We start from the raw sequence: 26,974 nt of genomic DNA on the forward strand, positions 1-26,974 counted from the left end.
TTTAATGGCAGCTTTTTCCCTCTTCCCCAGGAGCCGCTTCTCCTCCATCCCCGTGCAGGGCCCGGGCTGCTTGCTAGGCAGGGTGAGGGTGTGAAGAGACGTTCGGAGACGCTTCAGTTTTAGTGTTCCCACTGTGGGACCACCCGCCACCCCAACGCCTGAGGGCCGGTTCCCTCCAGGCTGGTTTTCCCCCAGGAGTCCCCCCCGCCCCGGCCCCGGGCACAAGATGGCGGCGGCCGTGAGGGCGCCGGCCGGAGCGCAGGGCCGGGGTGGCGGGCGGCGGGGCGGAGAGGGCCCGGCGGCGCGGCGCTGAGGAGCCCGCCCGGCCCCGCCGTCCTCTCGGCGCTTCGTGACGGGACCCCGGCAGCGGCCATGAGCGGCGCCGCGGAGGCGCGGGAGCTGGAGGAGCGGCTGCGGGAGGCGGCGGCGCTGGGGGACGTGCGGGAGGTGCGGCGGCTGCTGGGCGCGGGGGCGGACATCAACTCCCGCAACGAGATCGACGGCTGGTGAGCGGGGCCGGGGGTACGTGTGTCCTCCGCGGGGTCGGGCTGGCGGGGCCCGAGGCCGGTGCTGCCCTCGCCTCGCACGGGGTGTTTGGCCGGAGCGTCTGGGAGTCGGGGCTCCCTCGGTAGACATGGGGGAGAGTGGCCGTGAGGACACAGCTCCTCTTAGTTTCCCTGTTTACAAGAAAAGGCCATGCTAATCTCAGGAGGCTTTGAGATGTACTGCTAAAGAGGATCACGATGAAAGGCCACGCTCCTTCCACCTGTCACTATGTGTTTGCTCAAGGACCAGCTCAAGTTTGTCGTGTGCAGCAACACGGATCTTTAGGACGGCGCTGAGGAGTTCTCTTCACGCCGTAGCAAGGCCGAGGACCTTGTGCCACAGAGCTTACAACAGATTCATCACTTTTTGTAGGAAACAAATATAATAGGCCCAGGCAGGATCTCTCAGCAAAGTGTATTTTAATAACGATTTTGCAAGATCAGGTGTTCTACCTAACGGTAGGCACACATAATAGAGCAAAAAGCCCCTGTTTATATCCCCCCAAATCCCAGCCGCGATTTCCCACCCCTGTTCCCCACTTGTTGGTACTTCAGGGTTTACAGACTACCCAAGACCTGCCTCAGTTTACATATTTCATTCATCTAATTTGAACAATACCCTTCCCCTTATCAATCCATTTAAAATATGGGATCCTGGCTCTTTGGCTACCCTTCCCCTAGATTAACTTGTAAATACAGGAATCAGTTTGCATTCCAGGATAATTTCGAAGAGGCTTTGTTTTACATTAAGGATTCATAGTCTGATGTCTCTCGGTCCTTCCCCCCCAGCTGGGGCCAGGCACCAGCTCCTTAGTTTTGTAAAAACAACATTATTTCGTTAAATGTTCCTTACATTTTCAAAAGCGATGCAACGAAGGGAACTTCATTCCTGGTTGGTGTTGCTCTGTGTGCAACTCGGGTGACTTGGGATGGGCAGGTGAGGAGGAGCTGGGGCGATTGATCCAAGGCTGACGGCACAACCAGCCCTTCTGTAAGAAACTATCATCTTGCTAATATAACAGGCTCAGGCAGGATCTCTCAGCAAAGCATATTTTATTAACAATTTTTGCAAAACTGGGTGTCCTACCTAAAGGTTGGCATACGGAACAGGGCAAAAGCCCCTGCTTACATTACCCTAATCCTGGCCGCAAATTCCTTCCCCTGCTCCCCATTATGGTGGTTTCTTACACCGGTGTTTCTGTCCCCACAGGACCTGTCTGCACTGGGCCTGCAAGCGCAACCAGGCGCCCGTGGTGTCCTGCCTGCTGGATGCCGGGGCAGATAGGCACATCCGCACGGCTGCGGGAGAGCTGGCGGCGCAGTTAACTTCCAAACCCGACATCCGCAAGATTTTGGGAGGTACCGTTCCTGTCTTAGAAGCCACCTAGAATTCTCGGTCTAGGGACTAAAGCATTTTTAGTGCTTTTATCTGAGGCAGTAGATTAGCAAAACTTTGGCTAGGACATTGTATTTCATTAGATAGCGCTGGTTTGTAACTGTAATTCATACTCAGGCAGGTAGACTTGGGGATTTTAAGTGGGAAGGCCTTTATTCTGAGCTGTGTCAGCAGAGGACGGAAGAGCCCTGTGCTTTGGGAAATGTGCTGCTGCAGTCCTGTGTGTGCATTAAGCAGAAGCTGCAAACAGAGCCTTTGACAATTGCACAATTTGACTGATGTCTGACCATAATAAATCCACATCCACCCAGAACAACCGCATTTCAGAAGTTCTGGCTTTTGTATGTTTTGTTATACTCTGACTTGCAGTATGATTAATTTTTGCCCCATAATGATGTCTTTTTATACTTTTCCTATGGACAGCAAACCTAGTTAGATGTTTGTTACACTCCTGAATGCTGCCAGTGCCTATTTCCATCAGCATCTAGGTATTGTGCTCCATGCTAACGTTTTTTAAGTGCTTCACCTTTGTATATGTTCCGTCTTCTGCTAACTGCACTTAAATTGCTCTCAACAATGACACGCTCTTACATCAACAGTGCGTGGTTATTTTAAATGAAGTTGCAGCTAAATCACGACCAAGGTCACAGCACTCATAACTGAAGGAATGGCATGTTCTTTGCATGACCGTTTTTGTTTTCTTATAGGCAAGGTGCTCATCTCTTGGACTTAGTTCATGGCAAATGTTTCTAACACCTGGCAGTCTGTTTTTATCATCTAAACTGTCAAGTGTGCATGAATGAACTCTGCTCATCTTTGCCTTATTTTTCTGTCTGTTACGCTTTCATGTGTTTCCTGGGGGATAGATGCGTATCACTTATCTTTTCCTAAATGGTTTTTATTCTGGGAATGTAGTGCTATTGAGGAGATCCTGCTGAACTGCTTTGACATGAGCTTTGGTGTCCTGAAATCCTTAGTCAGGCAAGAATGTCATTTACTGCAGTACTTTTAAGCAAGAGTTGGCGTGGGTATTATATCAAATATTTGCTTACCTGAAAAAATATTCAGTATAATTTATTTGCATGTGTCATCATTAACTATTCACATCAGTGTTATTAAGTGCATCACAAAAAGAGATTTAACAAAGAACAGTTGTTCCTTTGAAAAGACTGGAATAACACTGCTAGAAATAACATATTTTTCCACTTTTCTTTCCCCATTTTGCTTTAAAAAAAACCACAGTTTTATAGCTACTTGACTTCCAGGTGTTACATGCTTATGATAAATTAGTATCGACCTTTGATTATCTCTGACATATTTTTAAGACACAATAGGAAAACCATAGGAATACTATAGGAAATACAGTAGGAAAACTGTATTCAAAATGAGAACTATCTGTCCAATAACATGGTGGGTTTTTTTTTCTCTCTCTATCCCATAACTCCCCGTTTTTCACCTTCTAACAGAGGAAGAAACTGAATGTCAAGGAGCAAAGGATTTAAATTTGCCAATAGTTGCGAACTACGTGGCCAACCCACCATTCCCTTGCGTTTACACTGAAGAAACCATTCCAGACGGCTTGGCAGAACCCCAGAACGAAAGCGCTTCCGTCTCTTCTGCTTCCCAGTGTGAAACTGGTCCTCGTTCCCCCGCAGCTCAGGTCGACAGCGCATGCACACCCGCGTCGTGCAGCAGCGAAGAGGATTTCCCTGCACTAGATGCTGCAGAACCGCTGCCCGCCCCGGCAGCAACTCCGGCAGCACCACAATGCCCCGAAGCAGCGAGCGGCCGCATTCTGCAGCCGCCCTTCCCTCACCACGCAGCTCTGTGTCCCCCGGGAGCCCCTGCGCAGGCTGTGCCCCCGCAAACCCGGGGGTCCCCGACCCGTCCCGCACCAGCGTTCCAGCCCTTGTTCTTCACTGGAACGTTCCCCTGTAACATGCAAGGTAACCAAGTGTCATTTCCCATCCTTCTGTTATATTCTGTTCCCTGTTTTCATTACTGGGTGAAAGGTGAAGTTCCACTTTCAGACTCTTGGGGAACAGCAGCAGAGATGCTGAATTGTTCAGCCAAAAGCATCCAGAACTTTTTATCTGCTTTGCTAAGTAAAATATCTGTTACGCTGTATTTTAAGCATGGTAATACTTTGCAAAGTGATGGAAGGATCAGTCCAAGCAACATAAACCATGGAATTTTGCAGTATATTATATAGTATCAAATGTATCTCTGGTAGTTGGGTAAAAACTTGACTTTGTGACTGGATGGATCAGATTTTTAACATTACACACACAGTTCTCCTGTGTACTTCTTTCAGTTCAAATGGAAGCTGCACAGTATTTCTCAGTGAGATAATAATTATGGTATTATAAAACCTGAATTGAAAAGATAATGGTAAATACTTTAGTGTTAGGTTGTGGGTTTTAGTGTGGTGGTTTTGGTTTTGGTGGTGTGGGGTTTTTTTCTTTGGTTGGTTGGTTTTGGTTTTGTTTGGGAAAAACAAAACACCTTTTAATCTTGTTTTCAAGCAGAACTTGTGCTTAAGGTGAGAGTCCAGAACCTCAGAGACAACGACTTCATTGAAATTGAACTGGACAGACAAGAACTGACCTATCAAGATCTGCTCAGAGTGAGCTGCTGTGAGTTGGGCATTAATCCAGAACAAGTAGAGAAGATCAGAAAATTACCAAATACACTAGTGAGAAAGGTAAGAATTGAAATTGGAGATTAATTGGACTGTGCAGACTACAGAGAAGGTATTTTCATGAAAAGATGGGCAAAACACGTCCTTGTGTTAAAAAACAAAAACTGACTTAAGCTCAGAAATTCAAAAGGATGTTGGACTTTCCTTAAAACTTAATCAGAACTTATTTTAAAATATTCTTGTCAAAACCAGCAGAGTATTTCAGCTCCTAAAGTGCATGAAACTATTACAGCTTGACTTTTTAAATATGTATCAGAAACAGTGCATTAGTGTGCTTTTAACATAATTGCCATATACTACTTCACTATTTGCTTGTCTAAAAAGACCGAATAGTAAGGGGCAAAAAACCCCACAAATTGGCATGTGAATAATAAAGATATGCCATTAACAAATGAACATGCTCTTCTGTTCCAAAAATACCTATTCTGGAGGGCTGTAAATGAAATGCATTGGTCACAGCTCTTGGTTAAGTGACATGCACACAGCATAACAAAAAAAAATGTATGGTTCAAGGAGAGAAAAAAACCAAACAGGCTGTGAAGAAAAAAAGTGTATACAGGTAGGATTTTTTTCTTTCATTATTTGTTCTAATGGTTGGGTGTTATCTCCATGTAATTTTAGTGTTCACTTCTTTTAGCTATTATGAGAAATATTTACAAAGTAAGACCAGATAGGTTTAGAAGTAATGGGCAGTTGTGTCTGTTCTTTGAAAGGACAAGGATGTTGCCAGACTTCAGGACTTCCAGGAGCTGGAGCTGGTGCTGGTGCAAAGCGGCAGCTCTCCCTTCAGAAACGCGGCGGCGGCGCTGACCGACAGGCCCTGTTACAACAGCCGCGCCTCCAAGCTGACCTACTGACTCCTGGAGTATGAAAACCCGGTAATTAGATGTTGCTGCCTTTTGAAGGCAGTGAATTGAGCGTGTGTTAAACCTTAAGTTATTGTTAGGGTTACTATTTTAACTAATAGTTTATCTTTTGTATTTAATATCCCCTTTGATTTTATTTTTTTACTCTATACTGTATTCAGATAAGGGATACCTCATTTGTCTACTAAAATCAACACGCTTCCAATGTATTTCAATGAAGTTTATTGGTTGTATTTGGCAACAGAGGGCAGGAAAGACAATTATTGAGATGAAAAGGATGTTGAGTGCTCCCGCTCTTTGACCAAATAGAAGTAGATATTCAGGAAAGTGTGTGTATCTATTTTTTTAAATTTCCTGATTAAGTTAAATGTTATAGGGTATTTGGCATACAGTGAACAGTTGCTCTCTAATATTAAACTTGCACTTCTTAATCTCTTGCCCTGTCTCAAAGACTTAGCAAGATGCATGGTCTTGTCTGCTGGGGAGAGAAGTATTTAATGCTCTGAAGTGACAGGAAAAAATTTAATTGAGCTGAAAGTAAGTGGAGTAAGAGAGTCCACATTTAAATGTTTGGTTCTTTCCCCTGTGAGAATATAGTAACTGAAGTGACACATCCCTCCACAGGAAAACAAAGCCTCTCTTAATTAAGAAGTATTTAAGTCACAAAGCAAGTAAAAATGCCCTTTACAAAGCAAGCCCTTATGTTTCAGGAGCTGGAGAGGGGCTCACAAATTGCATCCATGGTTTTATTTATTTATTGTCCTAATGATGTGAGGAGACTGTGCATTACCTACACCTCACAGAACAATTACAGGGTCCATGATTTTCTTTTGTACCAAAAAACTACAATGCTGACCTTTGCACCAAAAACCTTAATTGGGTGGAGGGGTGAGGGAGCTGGGTTTTTTTCTGGACATGAGCTGCTTCCCCCCAGCCTCATATTGATTTTCCTTCCATCTCTGCTTTATTAAGCTGCATTAAGAGCAGAGTTTATGCACAGCTGATGGAGTGTTTGTTGTTGATTTGGATTGTGATGTTGACATTCAGACCATAAATAGCACAATCACCATGTTTTGGTTGGAGCAGCGTGGCTGCGCAGCTGCTGGACCCCTGAAGTGGCTCCTGCAGGCAAGGTCAGTAAAAGCACACATCACAAAATGATGGAAACCCCTTCTGCCAGCACAAGAGACACTTCACTCTGGGTTCAGGATTTCATCCTTTTCCCACTTGCTCTATCTCCATTTTATCAATTAAATTCGGCTAACTCCCCATTCTCAGTCCTGGCCCGTTTGTCTCCAGGCACTGGGCTACTTTAAAGACAGATTCAACTCCTGTTAAGCCCAGACTATGATGCAATATGAGGTAAGATTTCCTAACTCTGGCTTGTAGAACAGGAAAAGAGTTTTTATTTTAACAACTGTATATTTATATTTTCAGCATACCTTGGAGGCTAGTTCAGATTATGTGCAATAACTGTTTGAAAAGGAATAGTTAAATGGCTCAAAATTAAAAGTATCTACTTTCTTTCCATTCCTTTGTTTACTGCCTCCACTAATTACTGAACATGCAGCTATAGCAGCAGCTGGTTTAAAAGAGCTCTATTTGCTCTAGTTTCCGCAACGAATAACTGTTAATGTGATGACACTAAAACTTTAATTGTGATCTGACTGTAATAATAACAGTAAGTCTATGCATTCAGAGAAATATTTTTGTACGTTTTATGCAGTTTGGTAAACTCTGAGGCACACTAGTTCTGTTAACTGGTTTTTAGTTTAATTCTGTTTTTTCTGTTTTCCTTTGAAAAACAAACTGTTGGTATGACAGCTGAAACTAAGTTTACAAAACTTACTGTTCTTCCAAGGACAACTTTTGTTTGCACTATGAACTTGTACTGAACTGACATTGCTACTCTTCACTTATATTAAAGTATCAATTGTTTCAAGTACCAAGATCTCTTTGTTTTTCAGGGGGCAGTGGGATGATACATGGCAGTCCAGAGCAGACAGGACCCTCTTAAAATTTTAACAGAAGTTTGGAAAAGTTTTGGTAATGCTGTAAGTTAACTGCTTTATAGAGATTTAGGGCCTACATTTTTACTGCAAAATTTCTATGATTTCTCAACCAATTGCAGCATAAGCCGCACTTCTTAGGGACACAGAATCCAGCTGACATCTAACTGCTCAAAAACTAAGCCAGAAAAAAACAAAGCCATAGACAACAAAGAATAACTAAGCATCCAAATTAATGGACTAAGCTTGAAGACAGGAGTAGATTTATTAGGAAAGAAACTTACTTGATATTAAACGTTCAATGACAGAGACAATCAAATTCGTAACAGAAATTCAAAGATACTTTATTTCCATTTCTCGTATATCAAGAAGCTAGGAATAGCTTAGTTGTAAAAATGGGATTCGTTTTAGTTCGATTCACACAAATACTAAACATTTATTCTTGTGTTTTAAAGTCCAAGAATGAAAACTTGCAATTAAACACTGAGCAAGCCATGTGTTCAGGTTATGTTGGTTTCTTATCTTAAAAAGTCTTAAAGAAAAAAAAAGGATACAGGACTTATATTCTCAGTAGCATATGTGCTATTATCAACACGTCTTTCTGAACTCTGGGCAAAACCACCAGTCCTGAATTAAATTTTATAAAAAAACAAAATTCTAACTCAACTTTATATTTTTCTACGCCACTACAGCTTTCTTTCACCTCATTTTAAAGCAGATCTTCAGTTTAAGCTCTCTTCCGCTGTCTTCGCAGACTCTTCATGTAGTAGTCCTATAATGCAAAATTTTGGGAAAACAGACAATTAGACAGCATTAAGAGCACTTAGTTTACCATTCCTATTTATTGGCCCAGTTGTTAGCTGTCATCTTAGCTCTACAAAGATGTCAACATTGAATATGACTGGCTTTAGAAGCAACAATATAGCAATAATAGTTTAATAATCAACATTAACTGTTTAAGAGTTTCTAGCATAAATAATGAAACTACAGTAACAATTTATGTTGCAAGCAGCTCATTTATCAGCTGTACTCTCCATTGTTAGTTCCTTATTTCAGGAATACAACTACGACCTTCTGTAAGAAAGCTATGTCAAGAGTGGGGAAAAAACTTCAAGTTTTCCTTTTAATACAGTATTTGCATTTCCTATTATAGCTGTTTCATTTCCAACAAACAGTTTTCCAGCATACATCCCTGCCATGAACACTGACATCATTTGGTGGCATCTGTCTTAGTATTTACATTTGCCTTACAAGCCCGTTATCAGCCACTCCACATCTCTGTACTATGGCTGACTGCAAATTCTCCTACACCGTAGGAAATTAATATTAAACACATACCTCTTAAAGACTTGAATTGCATTGAAAGTAACAAGGCGATTATTATGTAGTGTTTATTGCATTTTAAACTCTTTAAAGATATCTAATTCTGGGCAGCACTGCATCCCTACACACAGTTGAAAGAAAATTCCATTCTGTTAACATCAGATGTACAGTATTCACACAATACACAAAGAGTCCTTTGCACTATCTTGAAAATCAAAAACACAACAGTAAGCTTAAAGATTACAGGCAACAGCATTCAAACATGGATGTGGGTAGAGAAAGGAGTACCTGGCATGAGTACCTGCTTAGTTTGACTGAATCCTTGATTTTTAATTTGGCTTTTCATGGGCCGCTCACAACACCAACGCTGTGTGAGGTATGGTAGTCAGCTGCAATAATTCATAAACCCTACACTTCCATCAATCCAATGCTACTGGCTCTCGAGTTACAGAACAAACTGCATTAGAATGCAAGGCAATAAAGCAAAAAAAAACTAGAAACATCCTTGACAAAGAAATACTAGCAGTTTATATGAAAACAAAGTAGTCCAACATGTGCCTCAAATATTAAGTATTAAAGCAAAAGTTTCTGCTGATGTACCAACACAATATGGACTTAAATACAAAAACAGTTCAACTTTTTTTTTTTTTTTTTTAGAAAAACGATAACAAAATCCCTAAAAAATAAAAAAGGATAATTAATTTTTCTATGGTGGCTATATTACAAATATGTCCCAAAGAGGCACACTAATGGGGGCACGAGTCTGCTACAAAATAGCTGAGACAAAACAATGTACCTCAAAATGTTTTGCAGGACTACACTGTCTTTTCCTTCAGAAGGTGCTTTAGTATGTCTTCTTACTTGGCTTAGTTCCATCTTCATCTGTGCATACTTACGCTGCACTGTTAAACAGTAACAAAAAGCCCTAATCAAAGTTTGAAATAATGCACTTACCTCTGTCTGATCTGAGGTCATATCAGATCAGTTTTAATTGGACTGAGTGTCACCTTCAGATTTTATGTCTTCACTGGTCCCATTGACCTCATTCTTAGTGTCACTCTCCTTCGAGTCTGTATTTGTGTCTTCACTCTGTTTTTCTCGACTACTGGACTTCATACTACTTTTTTTATCATCAGATCCCCTCTTTTCTGCCATGAAAGAAGACATTGACCATGGATTTCAAAGTAAAAACAAACATTGCACATGTGAGATATATCGCATACAAAATGGGACAATTACTTTCTATAGCAGTAGCAATAATAACAAGTTACAGAAATACGCTTCCGACTACCATGCTGGAATGGAGAGGGTACAAAAAAGGTCCAGGGGACAGCACAGGGTGGGGAAAAGAAGAGGATGGACACAGCTCCTGACAGAGGCAGCTACTCAGCTGAAATACACACACTGGGGTAAGGAGGCAGTCAAGAAGTTAGGCAAACGTAATTATTGTGCACGGCTTCCTTACTTATCATGGGACTCTTTTTGTCCCCATTTATGATATGTATGGCCACCTTTGGTTTACAATTCTCCTTAAATGTGGTTCTTAAAAAGAGAATCAGGAAAGAGTGATGGGACAATGCATCAGTGCGTTATCAAATAAATCAATACTTGCCAATTTAAAAAACGAGCAGTCCCGAACAATCAAATACTTGTGGAAACAATATTAAGCACTGCCAGCTTTGAAGGTGGGGATCACAGCAACAATCTGAGTTAGCTTTACTGTGCAGTTATGTCACAGGAGCTGCACCCTTGTCTGCATTATTAATTCTCAGTTTTATAAAAACAGCAGTCATTTATAATCCAGTCATTAAAAAGGACTGGAGAAACAATTTGCAAGATACATAAAAAGCACTATTTTCCAAAGACAAAGGAACAGCAGGTGGGAAGGACCCCACAATTCCATCATGGATTGGAAACCTAACTGAAGAGTTTGCTACACTGCTGAAAAACTCAGCTTTTCCTCAATAATCTTCAAAGAAGGAAGGAAGCCAGAAGTAAAAATATTTCCATGGGAAGAAAAACATTCAGTCTTAGATCTGGGTGCCTCATCTGTAAATTCAGTATTCAAAATTTAATAAAAATATCAATCATTTCTGTATTATTTCATGCCATACTATTCAACCTTTGATCAGTAAAGACACTTAGGTGAGAAAAAAAAAAAAAATCCAAAAAACCAACCTCTCGGATGTCATCATACAGAACAACATTCATTCTCTTTTTTCTGATTACTCCATGCTAGCCGGGCAATTAAAATAAATAATATAAATATATACAAATATATCCCCAACACAGGAGTACACAGACCGAACGCTCTGAAAAAGCTATTTTAAATAATGTTACCACCTAGACTGGCATAACACACTTTTATATTCCAGAAGACAAAGTAGAAATTAAGCTTTAAAAGAGAAGCAACATCCCAAGTTCTTTGTTTTAAAACAGACCACCAGAGGGAGGGGTAAAGCCCCCCATACAGGAATGAGGGCAACTGCCTAACGACCAGCACTACTGAGGTTCCATCTGAAGTGCACGGTGCTTGCGGAAAGCAAGCAGCGACGTCAAAAAGCTAATGGAAGAACTCATTAGTTTGTATCTGTCTGCCCTCGGTTTTGCAACTCCGCAGGTAGATTGCACTCTAACTAACCTTGTTAAAAAGTCTTCGTTTTGTGTCTTATAGGTATCTCCGATGCACACGTAGATCCACTGAGGAATAGTAGTCTTGTTTCCCCGCAGAGGACTAGTAGTCAGTCCAATAATCTTATCTTCTGTCCTATGTAGATATGGTAGATCTTAATAGCCCTATGGATGTGCAGTGTGTAGGGTTTTGTTCTGTCTTGTTTGTTGCTTGAATTTGGTCAGGAAGGATAATTTTATTCACGGTTAAAAAACTACTATTAAACTGTGGTATGAAAGATGAAACTCTTCTAAAAACTTTAATAATAAGATAGGTTTACCACAGCAAACCTCCAGTTCGTCCAAGCAGAACTGAGAAAGTGTATTCAACAAATAGTCCAATAACTGAACTTCTTTCAACTCCTGGAGTATCTGCGAGCAGTTAAGTTCCTCCACTGTATTGTCAATCAGTAAGATTTAGTTATTTAAAAGCACACACAATTAGTTTGCTGTTGAAACTGTGTATATTATTTCAGCTGTGATCTATTAGGTATAATCACATAATATTGACTTTGCTTCCTGATTCAAAACATGCACATTTTTCTGATTGAGTTTGTGTGGGCAACTGAGATTTATTTTGTGAGAATTCTTACCAAGATAATGTGAATGGTTTTACTGTTCAGAGAATGCAAAAAACCCCACCAAACATAATATCCAGTACTACTGAGGTTTGGGTGTTCTGACAGTATTGGCTGAAGTTTAATCACTAACATGAAAAACAGGATCACAAATATAATTATTTTTATGTAACTATATGACTCCAGATTAAGGAGGGTAAAGAGCCAAATTAAAGTGGTCTGGAGGCATGAAGGTACTTGCAGAACAGATGTTTGGTTTTTTTTAAAAAACAAACAAAAAAAACCCCAACAACTATTTATTCCACCTACTCTAAAGTTAGTTTACTTAACAGTACTCGTGTTCTGCTGGTTTATTTTAAGCTAATGCTCATCTGGTGTTTATGGCTGGCAGGCTCCCTCCCTTCACCAAATGCATCTCCGTTTCTGAAACCTGAGTCAGCAATTAAGTACTTCAGTGAACAAGAAGCCAGGACTTCTGAATTTTCTCAGTATAGCACTAATTTTATGTGTAATTAGTAGGCAAGTCTTGGGCAACTGTGCCTTGCTTTTTTTCCTGTTAAAATCCGTGTTTATAAGTGGTTTGAGATTTCAAGATGAAAGGTACTACCAGGAGTAGTTACAGCCAGGCCTTTGCTGCTTCCAATTGCAGATCAATGGCAGATATAAAGACAATTAGAATCGGAAGCCAATATTCCCAATGGAGCACTAAAAGTCTAAGTCTTAACTTCCACATTACTTCTTTTTGTGCAAACAGCAGAGCAGTAGCCAGCCACACACTTCAGATACATGAAACTCTAAAGCTATTTACTTAACTACCTACAATGCCACACTGCAAACATGAGGATGTAATGGTGTTTACAGCTTCATCATAGAAATGCAATGCTTGCTTGTAAAATATCAGGTTGGGTTCTTTCCTTCCCCCTCCCTTTTTTTTTATTAAAGCTTTTCCCAACAAAGGGAAAAAACACAAACTTCTTCAACGTTACAGTCCTGTTCTAAGGGCTATTTGTGTTTCTACAAATGTTATGGTTACATAGTCAAAAAAGTAATTGATTTTCCCAGATGGAATTTTCATCACAGCTCATAGCATCCTCTCACTGTTCTCATTTCTGGAGGAAGAAAGTAGCAAGCAGCAAATAAAAGGCCAGCAAGGAAATCAGTCAAGTTAAAACTACAAATATTGAGATGCTGAAGAAAGTTCACTAGCTCCTCTATTTATGGAAGGATTAAGAACTGAAAAGCCATTAAGCTCAAAACCAGACCAAATTTGAATAAATAAGAACACATTTATATGCATAGATAGACACAGAATACTGAATAGGACATTCTTGACTAATACTAGAAATCTTTTCATAAAGTAGGCAAAAAAGGCACAATATCAGGTAGAAACGAAGTAACAAATCGACAGATATAGGCTACAGTACTGAATCTGAGTTTAAACACTATGCATCAGTTCCACTGCTAGTGAGCCAGCAGTGAAAAACTACTTGATTATAAAGGGCAAAGCAAAATGAGAAAAGAATCAATACTAGAGCTGCACTGTAGCATAAACCAGAGAAATGAAAACGGTCCAAGGAAGTCAGGCAAGAAAAATACACAAATCTTTACCAACATTTTGGGAACTAATCTGCTGGATAAATAAGGAAAAGTGTGGGTAGTGAAAACAGGCCTGTGCAATCCAGAAACACACACAGAGCACCTTTCATTCCAGAGAACCTCAAAAGTACCTTAGAAATAGAAGAGAATTGTTTCATCTGTTCCTGCTGCTCAGCTGTAACAATGAAGCGGGGTGGCTGTTTCAGACTGGACACTAGTCAGCACGCCAGAGCCAGCAGTTTAAGCCAGAACTTACTATTACATTCCTCCACAAGTTTCAAAAGACTTTTAAAGGAGGGAATTTAGCAATAACAATGATTTAGTATCTATTTATGGAATTTGAATCTGTAGCGTTCTCTCAAATAACTCTTTTTAATCCTATAATACTTAAAGGTAAAACTTTTGAACATCAGCCCTTTGATGAAGCAGTGAGTCACCATCAATGCTTTTGTGCATGGCACATACTGCCATAAAAGTGTTCCAAGGACTAATTCAGTCTCACCTGAAGTGACAAAGCAAATCTCACTTCATTTTAAAAAAACAGCAACAAAGGCGAAGGATGGAGGAAGAACAGGAGATTGGGCAGAGAGCATAAAATTGTAATTTAGAGAATTAAAGAAATCCTGCAAGATTTATCTTGGACGGCATTCACAGATTAGGAAAAAAACAAAAAACAAAAATCTTTAAAGCACTGTTAAAAGAAAATAAAGGAAACATGATAGTGTGGAGAAGTAATAGATGGTACAAGTGAAAAGCCAGCTACCTATCTCCCACAAAACATGTATCAGGAAAAGGGTAATTACAGAAATTAACAGTAGGAACAGAAGAAATTCACTCTTAGGAAACTGATTACAGTCTTATGTTTTTAAAGGTAAATAGTAAACAGGTCTTAATATACATCAAAATCCTCACAAAGTAGTAAGCTTTTAACAACTACTATAACAGATAAGAGGTGGACACAGGGGTGTACGTATGTAGGCACGTGCATTAACAATAACTGGAATTAGTAAAAGGTTTCAAATTGGTTAACAGCAACATATACAGCTTATAAAACCAGATCTGATGCTAGGAAGAACTTTCAGTCACTCACTGAAAGACTAACAGCTTTTGAGACTTTAGGGAAAGATTAATTTCAGAACTTGATACAAACTCAGTTTTCACACAAACATACCTTTTTCTTTTGACTTCCTGTCTTGTTCTCTCTCTCTGCTTTTGCTTCTGTGCTTGTAGGATTTCCGATCCCGGCTTTTTGATCGTCTCCTGTCCCTGCTGCGAGACCTATGTTTTCTTTCTGATCTATCATGACTTCTGCTTCTTCTTCGGTCACGACTCCTGAACATTCAGAGAAAATTTCAAAAACGTAAATGTCAGCTAGTATTTTCTAACTCATAAAACAGTAGCATTTTCTAATACACTGATTATTTGCAGAAAACAAATAGTTAAAACAAGCCTTAGGATACTGTATATAAATATTTCTCAAGACATAAGACCTGGCTTCTTATTGCTGTCTTCATTTACCCACACATTCAACCATGCAGCTTAAAAATATCCACTACTGCGAATTAAAGACCAACTTAAGCAAAAACTGAGACCATTTTCTTTGGGAGCATTTGTCTACTCAAAGGTCCCTCGGAAGACTACTGCCACCACAGTGGCGTCATCCACTTCCAAACCACAGAGAAAACAGTGAACACGCAGCAAAACTTGGTCATCCTTCGAACCGGTGAAGTTTGTCTTCACTTAGAGATGAGAACAGTGAAGGTAACTAATCAGTGCTGTGACCCAGGCTGACAGATCAAGCCCTCACAAGATTTTTACATTTTGCAAAGTTACAGGAAAACAGACACACACACACGTACCTGCTTCGCCTCCTTTCTCTGCTTCTTGATCTTTTGTGGTCTCGTGAACGGCTGCATCTTCTGTCAGACGTTCTGCTTGAATGTCTACTCCGTGAACGACTCCTTTTACGTCTCTCTCTATCACGAGCCCTCTCTTTTTCCTTTTCTTCTTCTTCACGTCGTCTCTTCCTTTCCCGCTCTTCTCTTTCCCGTTCTCTCTCTTTCTCTCTCTCTTCTCGTTCTAGTTTCTCTTTTTTTAACCTTTCATCACGATCAGGTTCTTCTGTTCTTTTTCGTAACTTTTCCTTAAAAAAAAGTTCACAGAAAATAATGAAGATAAATTAACATAAATCATTCAATATAACTTAGTTTATACATTCTGAGGATGTTGAAGTCTAAGCTTTTAAAATATTTCAGGATTTTTTTTCCAAAGGATGGCCTACATAGAAGCACTTTCTAAAATCCTTGAAACAGAAATCCTTTTTCTTGCAGAATGCTTTTGCTTGTTATTCTTATACTATAGTGCTTTACAAAGGCCATAAAAAATTCCCACCTCGATTTACATCTTTGCTTTATCTAGTATAATCACATATGACAAAGAATGTCAGTGCAAGCACAATGCTAAATGTGCAGTGGGATTCCATTTAATTTTTATATACCATATTTGGAGTATTTCACCCACTTGACAAAGTCCACTGGACAGCCTTTTGTTTACCATCAGAAGCCTCCAAGCAATTTTTTCTGTTCAGTAACTGAAGGGATGCTTACTTTTAAATCTTCTACAGTAGCTTTTATTTTGGCATAACCCATGTGCTGCTTTCCCATCAAGTGGTCATCTACCCTGGACTGTGCATCTCCTACAATTAAAAAGGCTCCACAAACTTCACAAACTTCCATTTGCTTTTCTTGGGCTGCAAAGCTCTCAATTGTCTGCAAAAGAAAAACATACGAGAAAGTAAAGGGTAAGTTTTAACCAGACGCCAGTGAAGAGGTTTAGAACTTTATTGTTACTGTTGTCAAATCCTAGGTATTAGAGAAAACTGAAAATCATAACTGCATGCTGATGAACAAGGCAAAAATAGGCTATGTGTGCTCATTCCACATCAGCCACAAGGAAAGAGTCAATTAAAAAACCCACAAAACAAACTTTATTCCTCACTGCAAAGATACATTGTATCTGCAGCTTCCTTACAATCTTGGCATTAAGGAAAATAAAAATCAGTTCTCTCTTAAAATTATTTCTTTGGCATCAACTGAAGTGCATGGAGCTGCAGAATAACCATGGAATATGTTTCAAGGAATGAAAATGGCTAAAATATCCCATGAAGAAATACAACAAGGAACGATGAGCTGCCATTTGAAAGGATGATGGTGAAATTAATTCACTGTTTCAACAGACATATGAGAAATACATTGGAATTTCAACATAAACCCAAGTGGTTATTGCTGTGCAATGTTCACGAATCATATAGTGTGGATACAAACACTACTGCCTGAAAACCTTTAAGAACTTTGAAAAAATAAAACAGGAATCACAATTTGGGCATATTATTAAACACCAAAATATAACGTTTAAACATAAAGTCCTTTCTGTTGACAGGAACTTGCTACTTAACACATTACCTCTGGCTTTTGTAGCTGTCAAACAGATGTCTGTCTCATTGTGGAGACTACACAGCAAAGTCCAATTGAGACTTGGACTAGAATAAGATGCAAGCTCACCTCTGGGACTGCTGTGTAAATAACTTTGTAATTTGTGTGCATGAAACTGACTCTGAAGGTAGCATGCTACATCAACACACTGGATTAACACACTTAAATGTCATGTTATTGTCTAATGAATTCTGCACAGAACTTGTATGCCATCAGTGTAAGGATAAAGTTGCACCATATTTTGAAATATCTGACAGAATGACAAACATTACTCACAGAAGTTGTAGATCTCAGCAATTCTCTCTCTTCCTTTAACTGTTCAACAAGTTTCATCATTCCTTGTGCCTCTTCCACCTTCCCTTCTGAACCTAGTTCTTCAATCTAAAGGACAATAAAAAAAAATTATCATTTTTAATAAAGTAACAAGAACTCTCTCTTACAGGGGGTAAAAAACAAACAAACAAACAACAAACCAAACCTCACCTGTTGTAGAAGTACATCAATTTTGTCAGTTAACACCTGAATCTTCTCTTCATTTTTACCAGTAGGTCCCGCTCCCTGCCAAAAAGTACAAGTGTTTGTTTTGGTTGGCTGGTTTTGTTGTGGTGTCTGGCTTTGTTTTGCTTTTGTTAAAATAACTTTGAAAAACACAGATGTATGTCTTCTCATATTCCAGAAACACTTCATTAATAAAATCCTCCTGCCTCTTCTCCCATGAAGGCTTACTAATAACAGTCTAGTCTAACACAAAACACTCCTCAACACAGCTTACCCAACTCTTGCTGAATGAAGAAAGTTCTAATCACACTAATTCCTCCTAAATCAACAAAAACATTTGAGGCCCTGGCCCATAAAAGGTAAGACATCTGAATTCAAAGTCCTAAATTTAAACTCTGAAACTGCCATGCAGCTATTACGTATCTTTGCAGACATTCAAGCATGACTTAGAAGTTCCGTGGGCTCTGAAATTCAACTTCTAAGTATAAATGCAACAAGAATCTCACTTAATCCAAAATGTACCTGTTTGTAGCGCCCTCTCTGTAGACTGCCAGAATAGACTTAAAGCCGCTTCCCCCACAACCTTTGCTCTACTCCACAGCCAATAACTCTCTTGACTACAGATACTGTCCACAGCTCCTTCTGAAACAACTGGACTTTGCACAGAACACTCAGTGCAGCAAAAAGGAGCAAGACTACCCTAGCAGTCAGGAAACTGTCTCAGAGCACCGGTCACAATCAAATCCAGTGTATTTTACCCAAAGAGACACGGTAAAGAGAACATGAATATGCTATCTAGAGGAAAAATTGCATCAATGATTCTTGTAGACTCACCCCAGAAGACTGTTGATTCTGTGACAGTGCCAAACGAGCGTGGCCTCTTCGAATCCTGCGTTCTACCTCTGCAAGTAAGCTTTGTAAGTAGCGTAAGAAATCTCTTTCATAGCCCACTTTCATAAAACGAGAGCTCTTCTCATACCTGGTAAAATATTTAAAAAATGAAAGCTCATGTCACTCTCTAAGATACAAAAAATATCAAAACCTCTAATGTTATAAATTCTTGCTCAAGGTAAGAGAATATTATGTATTTAAACAAAAGTTCAGGTAAATCAAAAAGCCATTAAATTCTCATGGTTGGGTAGCTTTAGAGACATTTCAAGCATCTTAGAGACACTATTTGTATTAACATATCTATCAACATACTTACTGTTTACGTAGATTTTCGTCATGAATTTTTTCACAAGGACCTAAAAAGACCACACAAAAAGTTTAAGCTCACATTCTTGGATGTTGCATTCACACTCCATCAGGATTTGTTTGTGCACCACGATAGAACAGAGCTATAAACACTTCCCAGATACTTTTATGCCTGCTTTTCTGCTTCCTTTGCTTAAGAGTTTGAAAGACACATCGAAGGAAAAGAATGCCAATATGGTTTAGTAATTATAAAACCAAAGGAGATTCTGAATGACATATAAAGTCTTCACATAAAATAGAATTTTCAGATCAAATTCTACATCAGGAAAGCTACACAAATAAAAGAATAACTTAAACCAAAACAGGAAATACGACATATGAAGGGTAATTCCAACAAGCATTTTCTAAGCTCCAGACAGTGTTCTTTGTAATGAAGAACTGGATAGTTAAAATGTTGATCTCCAGAGCAAAGTCAGGAGGTATGTGGCCTGAGTTCATGAAGGTACTCATGTTAAAATTCCCCACCCTCTACAGCTTATCAAACTATTAAATGGATGTAGAATATATCTGAATAAATATTGCTCTTAACATACTACATCACTGGCAATCCTTTACAGAAAAAAAAAGCCTATTTTGAAAGTGTTTTGGCAGAGCATTAAACAATAAACATGTAGGTTGCAGACAAGAGTTCAATTGTAATTACATGTAAGCAAAGAAAAATTACAAGACTTATAGACTTACCTAAATCAGAACGGGTATTTGTAAATAATTCAGCTGGGCAAAAGCCACAAAGGTAGTATTTACAAACCTAACAGAGAAGAAAGAAACAGGCATCATTTTTTTTTCCCCCCATGAACTGGCAATTTTAGGTACTTGTTTCTATTTTCTAAAACAGGGTGAAAAAAATCCCCTTTGTACACTGCAAAATTTCTTTTTGATAGCAGAAAAATACCACCAGGAAGTTAGAAAAATACCCCTACCTGTTAGTCTAGCCAGTAAAGACTTAGCATATGACAGCATAAAACCAGCTTTTGTTAAAAAGATTATTCACCCTCACCCATGGGTATGGGCTTAGCTAGTCAAATTGATCAGTTTCTGAAGTTCATACACAGAAATATCTCCTGTCTATCCATCGGAATGGCCAAAAGATAAAATCATAAATACTTTCACCCCTAACTTCATAAGCAAATAACTAATTCTTCAACAGACCCTTGCCATAGATGTGACTGCAATTAGCTTAAGTGCCAATCCAAAACTAGCCTGGACATTCTTCTGACATCTCTTTTATGTTATACCAGTTTCTAGTATCTGGTAAATCTATTAATTGCTACTGCTCATTACAACCTGGGTCTAATGCTCTCATATATACTCTGGACAAAAGAGCTGCAACTTATTATTTCCCAAGATATATTTTGACATATTTTAACAAATGGGGGTGAGGAGAGACACCCAAAACCGACCCCACGCCAACACCTCACTGAAATGCCCGTCACACTACTTGATCAAATTAGATCAGTCTGATTTATTTTTCCATACTAACTGCCAGACTGCAAATCAGACTACAGAAGTTAAAATTGGACTGACTGTTTTACAGATTGAACAGAAAAACAATCAAGCCATGGACATGAAAAATTCTCTCTTATTACATAGCTTGAATACTTCTCCCCCCATCCAGGTTAGGACACTGTGGCACTAATCTGAAGCAACTTAGGAAGAATAGTTAAGAAAACACCACACACAAAACCACACATCTTTTTATTCTCAGGAAGCAAGGAGAAAGCTACTGGACAAAATCTGGTTTCAGAATCTGGTCTCTTCTCTGAAAGCTGCAATATCTCCTGTTTTAATATCAAGTTGTTTCAAGGGAGCAGTTTCTGGGATGAACCCCTGTACTAGTCAATAAAAATATAATTTCTCTCTACATTCTCTCTCTCCTTCATTTTCTCATCCTCATATGAAGTATTAGGGTCAGTGAAATGACATTTCCCCTCAAAAATTTCAGAGATGGATTAGACAATTTCCTAAGACATAGCAAGTACAGTAATAACGGTCTGACCATATTATGTTGTAAAAAAAGAGTTGTAGAACTCCGTCAGCTCAAAAACTATGCAAACTCTGTCAGCTCAAAAACTATGCAAACTCTGTCAGCTCAAAAACTATGCAAACTCTGTCAGCTCAAAAACTATGCAAACTCTGTCAGCTCAAAAACTATGCAAACTCTGTCAGCTCAAAAACTATGCAAACTGGCCTGTAACTGCTTTGAAACAAGTACCAACAAAAGGAGCAAAGGAAAAGTTATTAGAGGCAGAAGTATGATGAAGAAAAAACAAAACAACCAACAAACCACAACACCAGAAATAATTAAAATTATTTTATGAAGTAGCACCACTAGGAAAAGCCTCCTGTTATGAGCTGACAGTTACAGCCAAAACCCATAGTTACCAATATTAAAATATGCAGCCTAAATGTGTGCCACATATTTTATTAATTATTTATATATTAAAAAAATCCAACAACAAAAACCACACACACTGAAAAGATGCAGTAATTTTCTCCTAACTAGCTCTGGATGCTATGGTACCTAGTGAATTCACTGACATTTTCTCCTAAGAGGCAGCCTGCAGAGAAATACTTAGATGAGAGTGGTTCAGACTGGTTTGTCTGCAGCAATTTTCTCCCTCTCTCACGCCTATTTCATTATGCTCTTCAAGTGATTTTGCTTCAACAGAAAAACATTACTTGAGAGAATCTTTGCTGCTATCTTGAAAGATATCATTGAAAGATATCATTGGGGCTTAGCTTCACTGTGTGATGAGCTGTAGGTGCTGGTCTAAGAGTCGGCCTTAAGTAATCAATGATGAGTAAGAACAGAAAGGGCCAAGAAATGGCTGCAGCATCACAGACCCACTGAAGGACTGAGACAGAGGTGATACACTTCAAATGCATTACTCATCCATGGCTTATCAGACTGCTGCACCGAGCACAAGTCAAAAGTGATATGGAAATATATTCCACATTTGCAGAAACAGAGCAACAGGCAGTTAAGTATGGACATTTGCCTATGCAGGAACAAGCACTTACTCCTGTTTGCCAAATTATTTTGATGATTCCACTACCCAGAAGGTGTAACAGAGAGGACTGTTACTGTCAAATTATCACAGCCATAGCTTGTGTCTCAGAGCCCTCAGACTCTCACATTTTGATAAGAGACTACAACAAATACAGACAGACACCGGAACTTCAAACTTCTTCACCTCAAATTCACTAATCCTTGAAATCTCTTGGAGGTGGGAAAGTCATATTTTTCACCTCAAAGCTTTCCTACATAAATTATTGACAGCTCAGTAATACTTCTAAATTAACATGTTCCTCTTCTGCAATAAATTATTTACTGATGAAGATATATAACTGTAAGAAACAATTATGTAAGCAAATTCATTTAGGCAGATAATTCCTAGCAAAAAAGCTGAGAATAAAATCCAGCAGGTTGTGGCTTACACATCAAAACCTAGAAAATTCCTTCATATAGATAAGTTCTTTGAAACCACCGAAGTTCATAAATAGCTAATCCCATCAAATAATAATTTATATATAGAACCTACACATTGAGAACTGCATTCCAGTCAGAGATAACTGCTCACAATCATTTGTCCATAACAGCTCTCCATCCTTTGCCACTTTCTGAAAACACTAAATTTACTTTGAAGTAACCATCACAATGTCAGGAGGGATGGGCAGTCACTGCTGGGCTTTCTTGTGCTACAGAACAGCCTAAGAACTCTTACGCAATTGCTGTTTCCACATGAACTTATCTCGTATAGGTGGTATATTAAAGCGAGCATGTGTGAATCAATGAAATTACTGTTCCAGAAATATGCTTTGTCTATGGATACAAGGGTAAGCAGAAAGACTAAAATATATGATACTAATAATTTCCTCCTGCATACAAACCAGAAAGACTTTATAGCAAAACTAGAATTGATCATCTAAGGGCATGTTGCAATACTGAAATATACAGCAACTGGGATTTCAGTTTTTTTGAGATTAAAGGCTTTAATCGTGTCAATGTTTTAAAGTAAGAACTTAAGCTCAACAAACAGCTTTACAATATATGATCTATGTGTTTCATTAGAACTGCAAATAAATGCTCAGCTATCACACGCTCTGCTTCCACACCTCCAAAACAACCTCCTCGTCTTGTATTTCACTGCATCTTCCATGTGTTTTTTATATTCTCCTACATAAAATTTACAAATTATAAATAGAGTTGATCTTGCTTTGATAACCTTCTGTATCTAAAACTGATGAAATGTGACTTAAAATCCTAAACTTTTGTATGAGCAATACATGCTTACAATGAAAAAGCTACATGTTGATATATGTCTGATTTTACAATTAATGACATTAGTACATGTATTTCATCTGAAAAGCAAAACAGTGGTCAAGTACATGAATTATGTTACTATCTGCACCTTATCTGAATTTCCTACGTCAGCACTGCAAATTTAATCTTTAGGTGATGCAGGAAGTCAAAGTGAAACACTTCTTAACAGCGTTTGTTTTTTTTATGAACTCATCAGTTGACTACAGGAATCTATTAAAACATTCCTTTCAGAAAGGTTGTATTTCATTATGGTCTGATACACTTAACAAACAGAAGCAGAGCAACCAGCAGCAGCTCCTGTGAGACTGAAGGAAGGCTCAAGCCTAAGGCTGTGAATCTTCCACTGGCCTCAGACACAGGACAGCTCTCCACTTCCTAACTCATCGAAGGAGGACTGGGAAGAAGAGACAAGGCCCTGTTTCTGAAAAAAACAAAACTGAACAACATTTAAAGACAGATTCCTATGCTTAGAGTCAATCTCTTCTGCCTAAAATTGAAAAATTTGCTCATTTGAAGATGAAGTCATCTGACTTGATTAAGGAGAATGAGGCAAAAAAAAAAAGAAAAACCTCAAGAAAAAAAATCTCTCACCTTAAGAAATAAACCAAAACAATCCCCTACTCTATTCTACCTGGACCAACTTGGCTCAAGCCATTTAGTTCATATTTCAAAAGCTGAACAACTCCTTATTTTGAGTTGAGGATCAGAAGAAAATTTGTAACTGAACATCTAACTGAAAAATGATATTTGGTTAATAAGAGAAGTCTAGGAAAACATTAAGAAGGTCATGAAAACTTCCTGAACTCCCAATTTCCTCCTGACGTGCACAGCTTACCTACAGAGCAGCATTTTTCAAGCCGGGGGGGAAGTTCCTTGTACTTGCAAAATCTAAGCCAAGACTGATATTTGCCCTTGTCTCATGCATTCCACGACAATTTAAAACATGCATTATCCATCTTTAAAATGACATAACTCTTGTCAGAAAACGAGAAATTCCCACCTCTGTGATTAAGATGTAATTTAAAATAGCCAAAAGCAAGCACTTCTCCATCCTCCCAATTTAACAACATCCGGAGAAAATACCAAGGGAAGGGGCTAAATGGTTTTTGCAGCTTAAACTACAGAAATTCCCATCACACAGGCAATAAATAAACTATTGTAACCATAACACTTTCTTTTAACATATACTGTAACTCAAAAAATATATCATGCATGAGGGAAAAAACATTTCAGCAGCATTTCTCCCAAAGAAGCAGCTATAGGAACTTTAAAAGTACCACTGATTTATTTGTGAAATAACTTACAATACAACTATGATGGATGTCACTAAAAGTCATCAGTCATTAAGACACGACCATCCCTGGGGAGAAACACCACTTCAAAATAATAGTGGCAACAATAATAATAATAGCAGTAATAATATAAAAAGTCTTGTTTTAATTGTTTATTGTAGAAGCTTAATAAATCACCACATTAACAAAAAATACATGAGTACCACTAAACAATATACTGTTTAGGTTATCCCCCCCAGGAGCTCTGACTAAAGCAGTGCGGAAGGAATCAAGCTTTTCTTAGCAAAATCCTCAGTTTCAAAAGTCTTATGGCTCTTCCTTGTGCTACGACCTCCAGACAGTTCAGTATGTCTCTGCTCTTCTGTTTCTTTCCCCAACACTCCACTCAGGAAGAAATCCAAAGACACTTGTCTTCCAAACTAACATCTGCCTCATCTCTCGGTGCAAACCAGCAGGTTTCCACTCCGAAAAGCAAAATTCCACAATCCCCACCCCCCAAGCCATGATTCTTCTTTTTCACCACGGGAGATCTCAGCCACCAACAAACAGGCCTCTCACAAACCCCTATTCCCGTTTATTGACGCTCCGTGGAGAACACGCCACCGCGAACATCAACCCAAACACAAGGCCTCCCTCCTCCCCGCAGTCCAACAACAACGCAAACCCTCCCGCACAGGATCCTCCTCCCTCCCGGCCGCTCGATTCCTCCTCCTCGCCTCACGGTTCCGCGAGGTTCCCGCGCAGCGCCCGGCCCGGCCCAGCCCGCCATGCAGGAGCCCGCACCAAGGGCCCGGCCCGCACCAAGGGCCCGGCCCGCGGCCCCGCCAAACCCGGGGAACCCTCCAGCCCCACAGCCTCATCCCTTTCCCCCAGATCCTGCTGCCCCCGGGCCGGGAGGAGCTGCAGGCCCGCACCCGTGTGGCTACGACAAAAACCCCGGCCCTGCGAGGGGGATGGGAAGGAGGGAGGGGAGAGGCGGCCCCGCTTCACTCACGCTCTCATGGTCCCACCGCACGTTGCTGCGCTTCTCATCCGGGGCCAGGTTTCTGTCCCGGCCCATAAGCTCATCTAGGAGCTGGGCGGCCGATATCATCTTGTCCTCCTGGCCGAATCCCCCCCCCTCACCGAACACTGGCTGCTCCTCTACCACCGCCTCCTCTCCCCAACCGGCCGCGCCGCCGCTGAGACTGACAGAGACAAAATGGCGGCGCGGCGGCTCGCCCTGCCCACAATGCACCGCGCGCCCCTCGCCGCCTCTGGGGCCTGGCGGAGCGCGGGCCGGGCCCGCCGGCGGGCTCGCGTGGGGCGGCCGCAGCCTCCTCCTGCTCCTCACACACCCGCGGAGACCGGGACCCCGCGGAGGCAGGGGCGGCTCCTGGCTCGACATGAAGGCGGGGAAAAATGGGGATGGGGCTGGTCCGCTTCCCGCGGGCCGGCTTGGGAGTGTCATCGTGTGCACAGGCACTGAGGGGCCTGATGGATGAGCAGGTGCTGAGGAGGTTAACAGCACCACCGGGAAATAACTCCCCTGAGAAATGGCACACGGTATGAGGGACACCAGGGGCCGCACAGGACGGTGTCCTGCCCCGTGGGACGTCACGGTCCCCTCAGCTCCCTGGCAGGGTCAAAGGCACCGAAGCCATCCATGACACACAGTTAATGACCCCCCGAGCGCCTCCAGCAGTGGGTCCTCCCTTAGGAATTCTACCTATACATTGGGAAATAAAGCCTCAGATCTAAAAGAAATCTTACGGTTTAATCTTGCAACTGATTCCTGCTCATGTCGTTGGCTTTTTTTACTTTCTAGATGTGACTTTGTACCTTTAGTGAATATCACTAAATATCAGCTATTTCACAGTTTCTCAAAATCATTTTGATCCTCCTGTGTGAAAATAATTGAATTTTTAATTAAATTATATCTCGTTAAGAACTCGAAGTCTGTATTAATGCCGATCCTATAAGCCCCACAGGACTCATGGCAGCTTTGCTCAGCATCACCGAGGGCTTCGGGAGCATCTTTTACAGAAATTGTCCATAACACCTCCCGTACGCAGCGCTATAAGGCGCCACAAAGTTCTTTCAAGCTTTGCAATTATGTAATGATTTAACAACCCACTGGAACTCTTGGCAATGCAATAAAACTTGTATGAATTTTCAGTGTTAATAAGCCCCAGTCTGGGGCTCAGGGGTGGGATGGGGTGTGGGTGTTTGCTTTAGAAAACGGGGGCAGAACTGGTCTGTGTTTTGGGTTTGTTATGTTGCTCAAAGTGTCTCAGGAAAGCAAACAAGTAAACTGGAACGGAACTACTGCACAGTTCGTGTGTGTCAGCACACGGACTGGAGTCGAAATGGCCAGCTGGCTGCCTGGAGTTTGGAATTATTATTTTGACTTTTTATAGTTGTGAAATTTTTACCAGCTCTTCTCTTT

At 40.3% G+C, this 26,974-nt stretch overlaps 2 protein-coding genes across 16 annotated transcripts; one reads left to right on the forward strand and one right to left on the reverse strand.

Annotated features, from left to right (window-relative positions):
- Positions 1-194: 194 nt before the first annotated feature.
- Positions 195-8,050, forward strand: LOC102090942 (ankyrin repeat domain-containing protein 40). 4 transcript variants are annotated; one of them, XM_065034818.1, is made up of 5 exons: positions 195-506; positions 1,756-1,904; positions 3,408-3,887; positions 4,467-4,645; positions 5,336-8,050. In XM_065034818.1, exons 1-5 carry the CDS (start codon positions 373-375, stop codon positions 5,450-5,452), a joined length of 1,059 nt encoding a protein of 352 aa, XP_064890890.1. In that variant the 5' UTR covers positions 195-372; the 3' UTR covers positions 5,453-8,050. The 4 variants fall into 4 exon arrangements, with proteins under 4 accessions (XP_064890890.1, XP_064890889.1, XP_064890891.1 ...); XM_065034817.1 differs by having other exon boundaries at positions 197-506; positions 5,356-8,050; XM_065034819.1 differs by having other exon boundaries at positions 197-506; positions 4,470-4,645.
- Positions 7,837-25,787, reverse strand: LUC7L3 (LUC7 like 3 pre-mRNA splicing factor). Of its 12 annotated transcripts, none has more exons than XR_010467045.1 (12): positions 25,541-25,787; positions 19,612-19,678; positions 18,881-18,920; positions 18,508-18,652; positions 17,659-17,733; positions 17,452-17,556; positions 16,291-16,452; positions 15,544-15,827; positions 14,856-15,016; positions 11,482-11,607; positions 9,795-9,988; positions 7,837-8,289 (listed from the first exon to the last, which is right to left on the reverse strand). XR_010467045.1 is itself a non-coding variant. In XM_021288506.2 (12 exons), the coding sequence occupies exons 1-12, from the start codon at positions 25,637-25,639 to the stop codon at positions 8,277-8,279; spliced, it is 1,398 nt and encodes a 465-aa protein (XP_021144181.2). In that variant the 5' UTR covers positions 25,640-25,787; the 3' UTR covers positions 7,837-8,276. The 12 variants fall into 12 exon arrangements, 8 of the variants coding, with proteins under 8 accessions (XP_021144181.2, XP_064890882.1, XP_064890888.1 ...); XM_021288506.2 differs by lacking the exon at positions 11,482-11,607 and adding an exon at positions 9,637-9,742 and having other exon boundaries at positions 9,848-9,988; XM_065034810.1 differs by lacking the exon at positions 11,482-11,607 and adding an exon at positions 9,637-9,742 and having other exon boundaries at positions 7,837-9,207; positions 9,848-9,988.
- Positions 25,788-26,974: the final 1,187 nt, after the last annotated feature.

This window comes from Columba livia, chromosome 18, assembly GCF_036013475.1.
Source record: "Columba livia isolate bColLiv1 breed racing homer chromosome 18, bColLiv1.pat.W.v2, whole genome shotgun sequence".
NCBI classification, from domain to species: Eukaryota; Metazoa; Chordata; class Aves; order Columbiformes; family Columbidae; genus Columba; species Columba livia.

Excerpts from the sequence above, each read along its gene's own strand:
- LOC102090942 (XM_065034817.1), top strand. The coding sequence starts at position 373 with ATGAGCGGCGCCGCGGAGGCGCGGGAGCTGGAGGAGCGGCTGCGGGAG. Across the intron at positions 1,905-3,407 it reads CATCCGCAAGATTTTGGGAG|AGGAAGAAACTGAATGTCAA; the intron begins GTACCGTTCCTG and ends ACCTTCTAACAG. Across the intron at positions 4,646-5,355 it reads CAAATACACTAGTGAGAAAG|GACAAGGATGTTGCCAGACT; the intron begins GTAAGAATTGAA and ends GTTCTTTGAAAG.
- LUC7L3 (XM_065034809.1), bottom strand. The coding sequence starts at position 25,639 with ATGATATCGGCCGCCCAGCTCCTAGATGAGCTTATGGGCCGGGACAGA. Across the intron at positions 17,734-18,507 it reads AGAATCAACAGTCTTCTGGG|GGAGCGGGACCTACTGGTAA; the intron begins GTGAGTCTACAA and ends ACTTTTTGGCAG. Across the intron at positions 16,453-17,451 it reads TGCTGAGATCTACAACTTCT|ACAATTGAGAGCTTTGCAGC; the intron begins GTGAGTAATGTT and ends TTTCTTTTGCAG.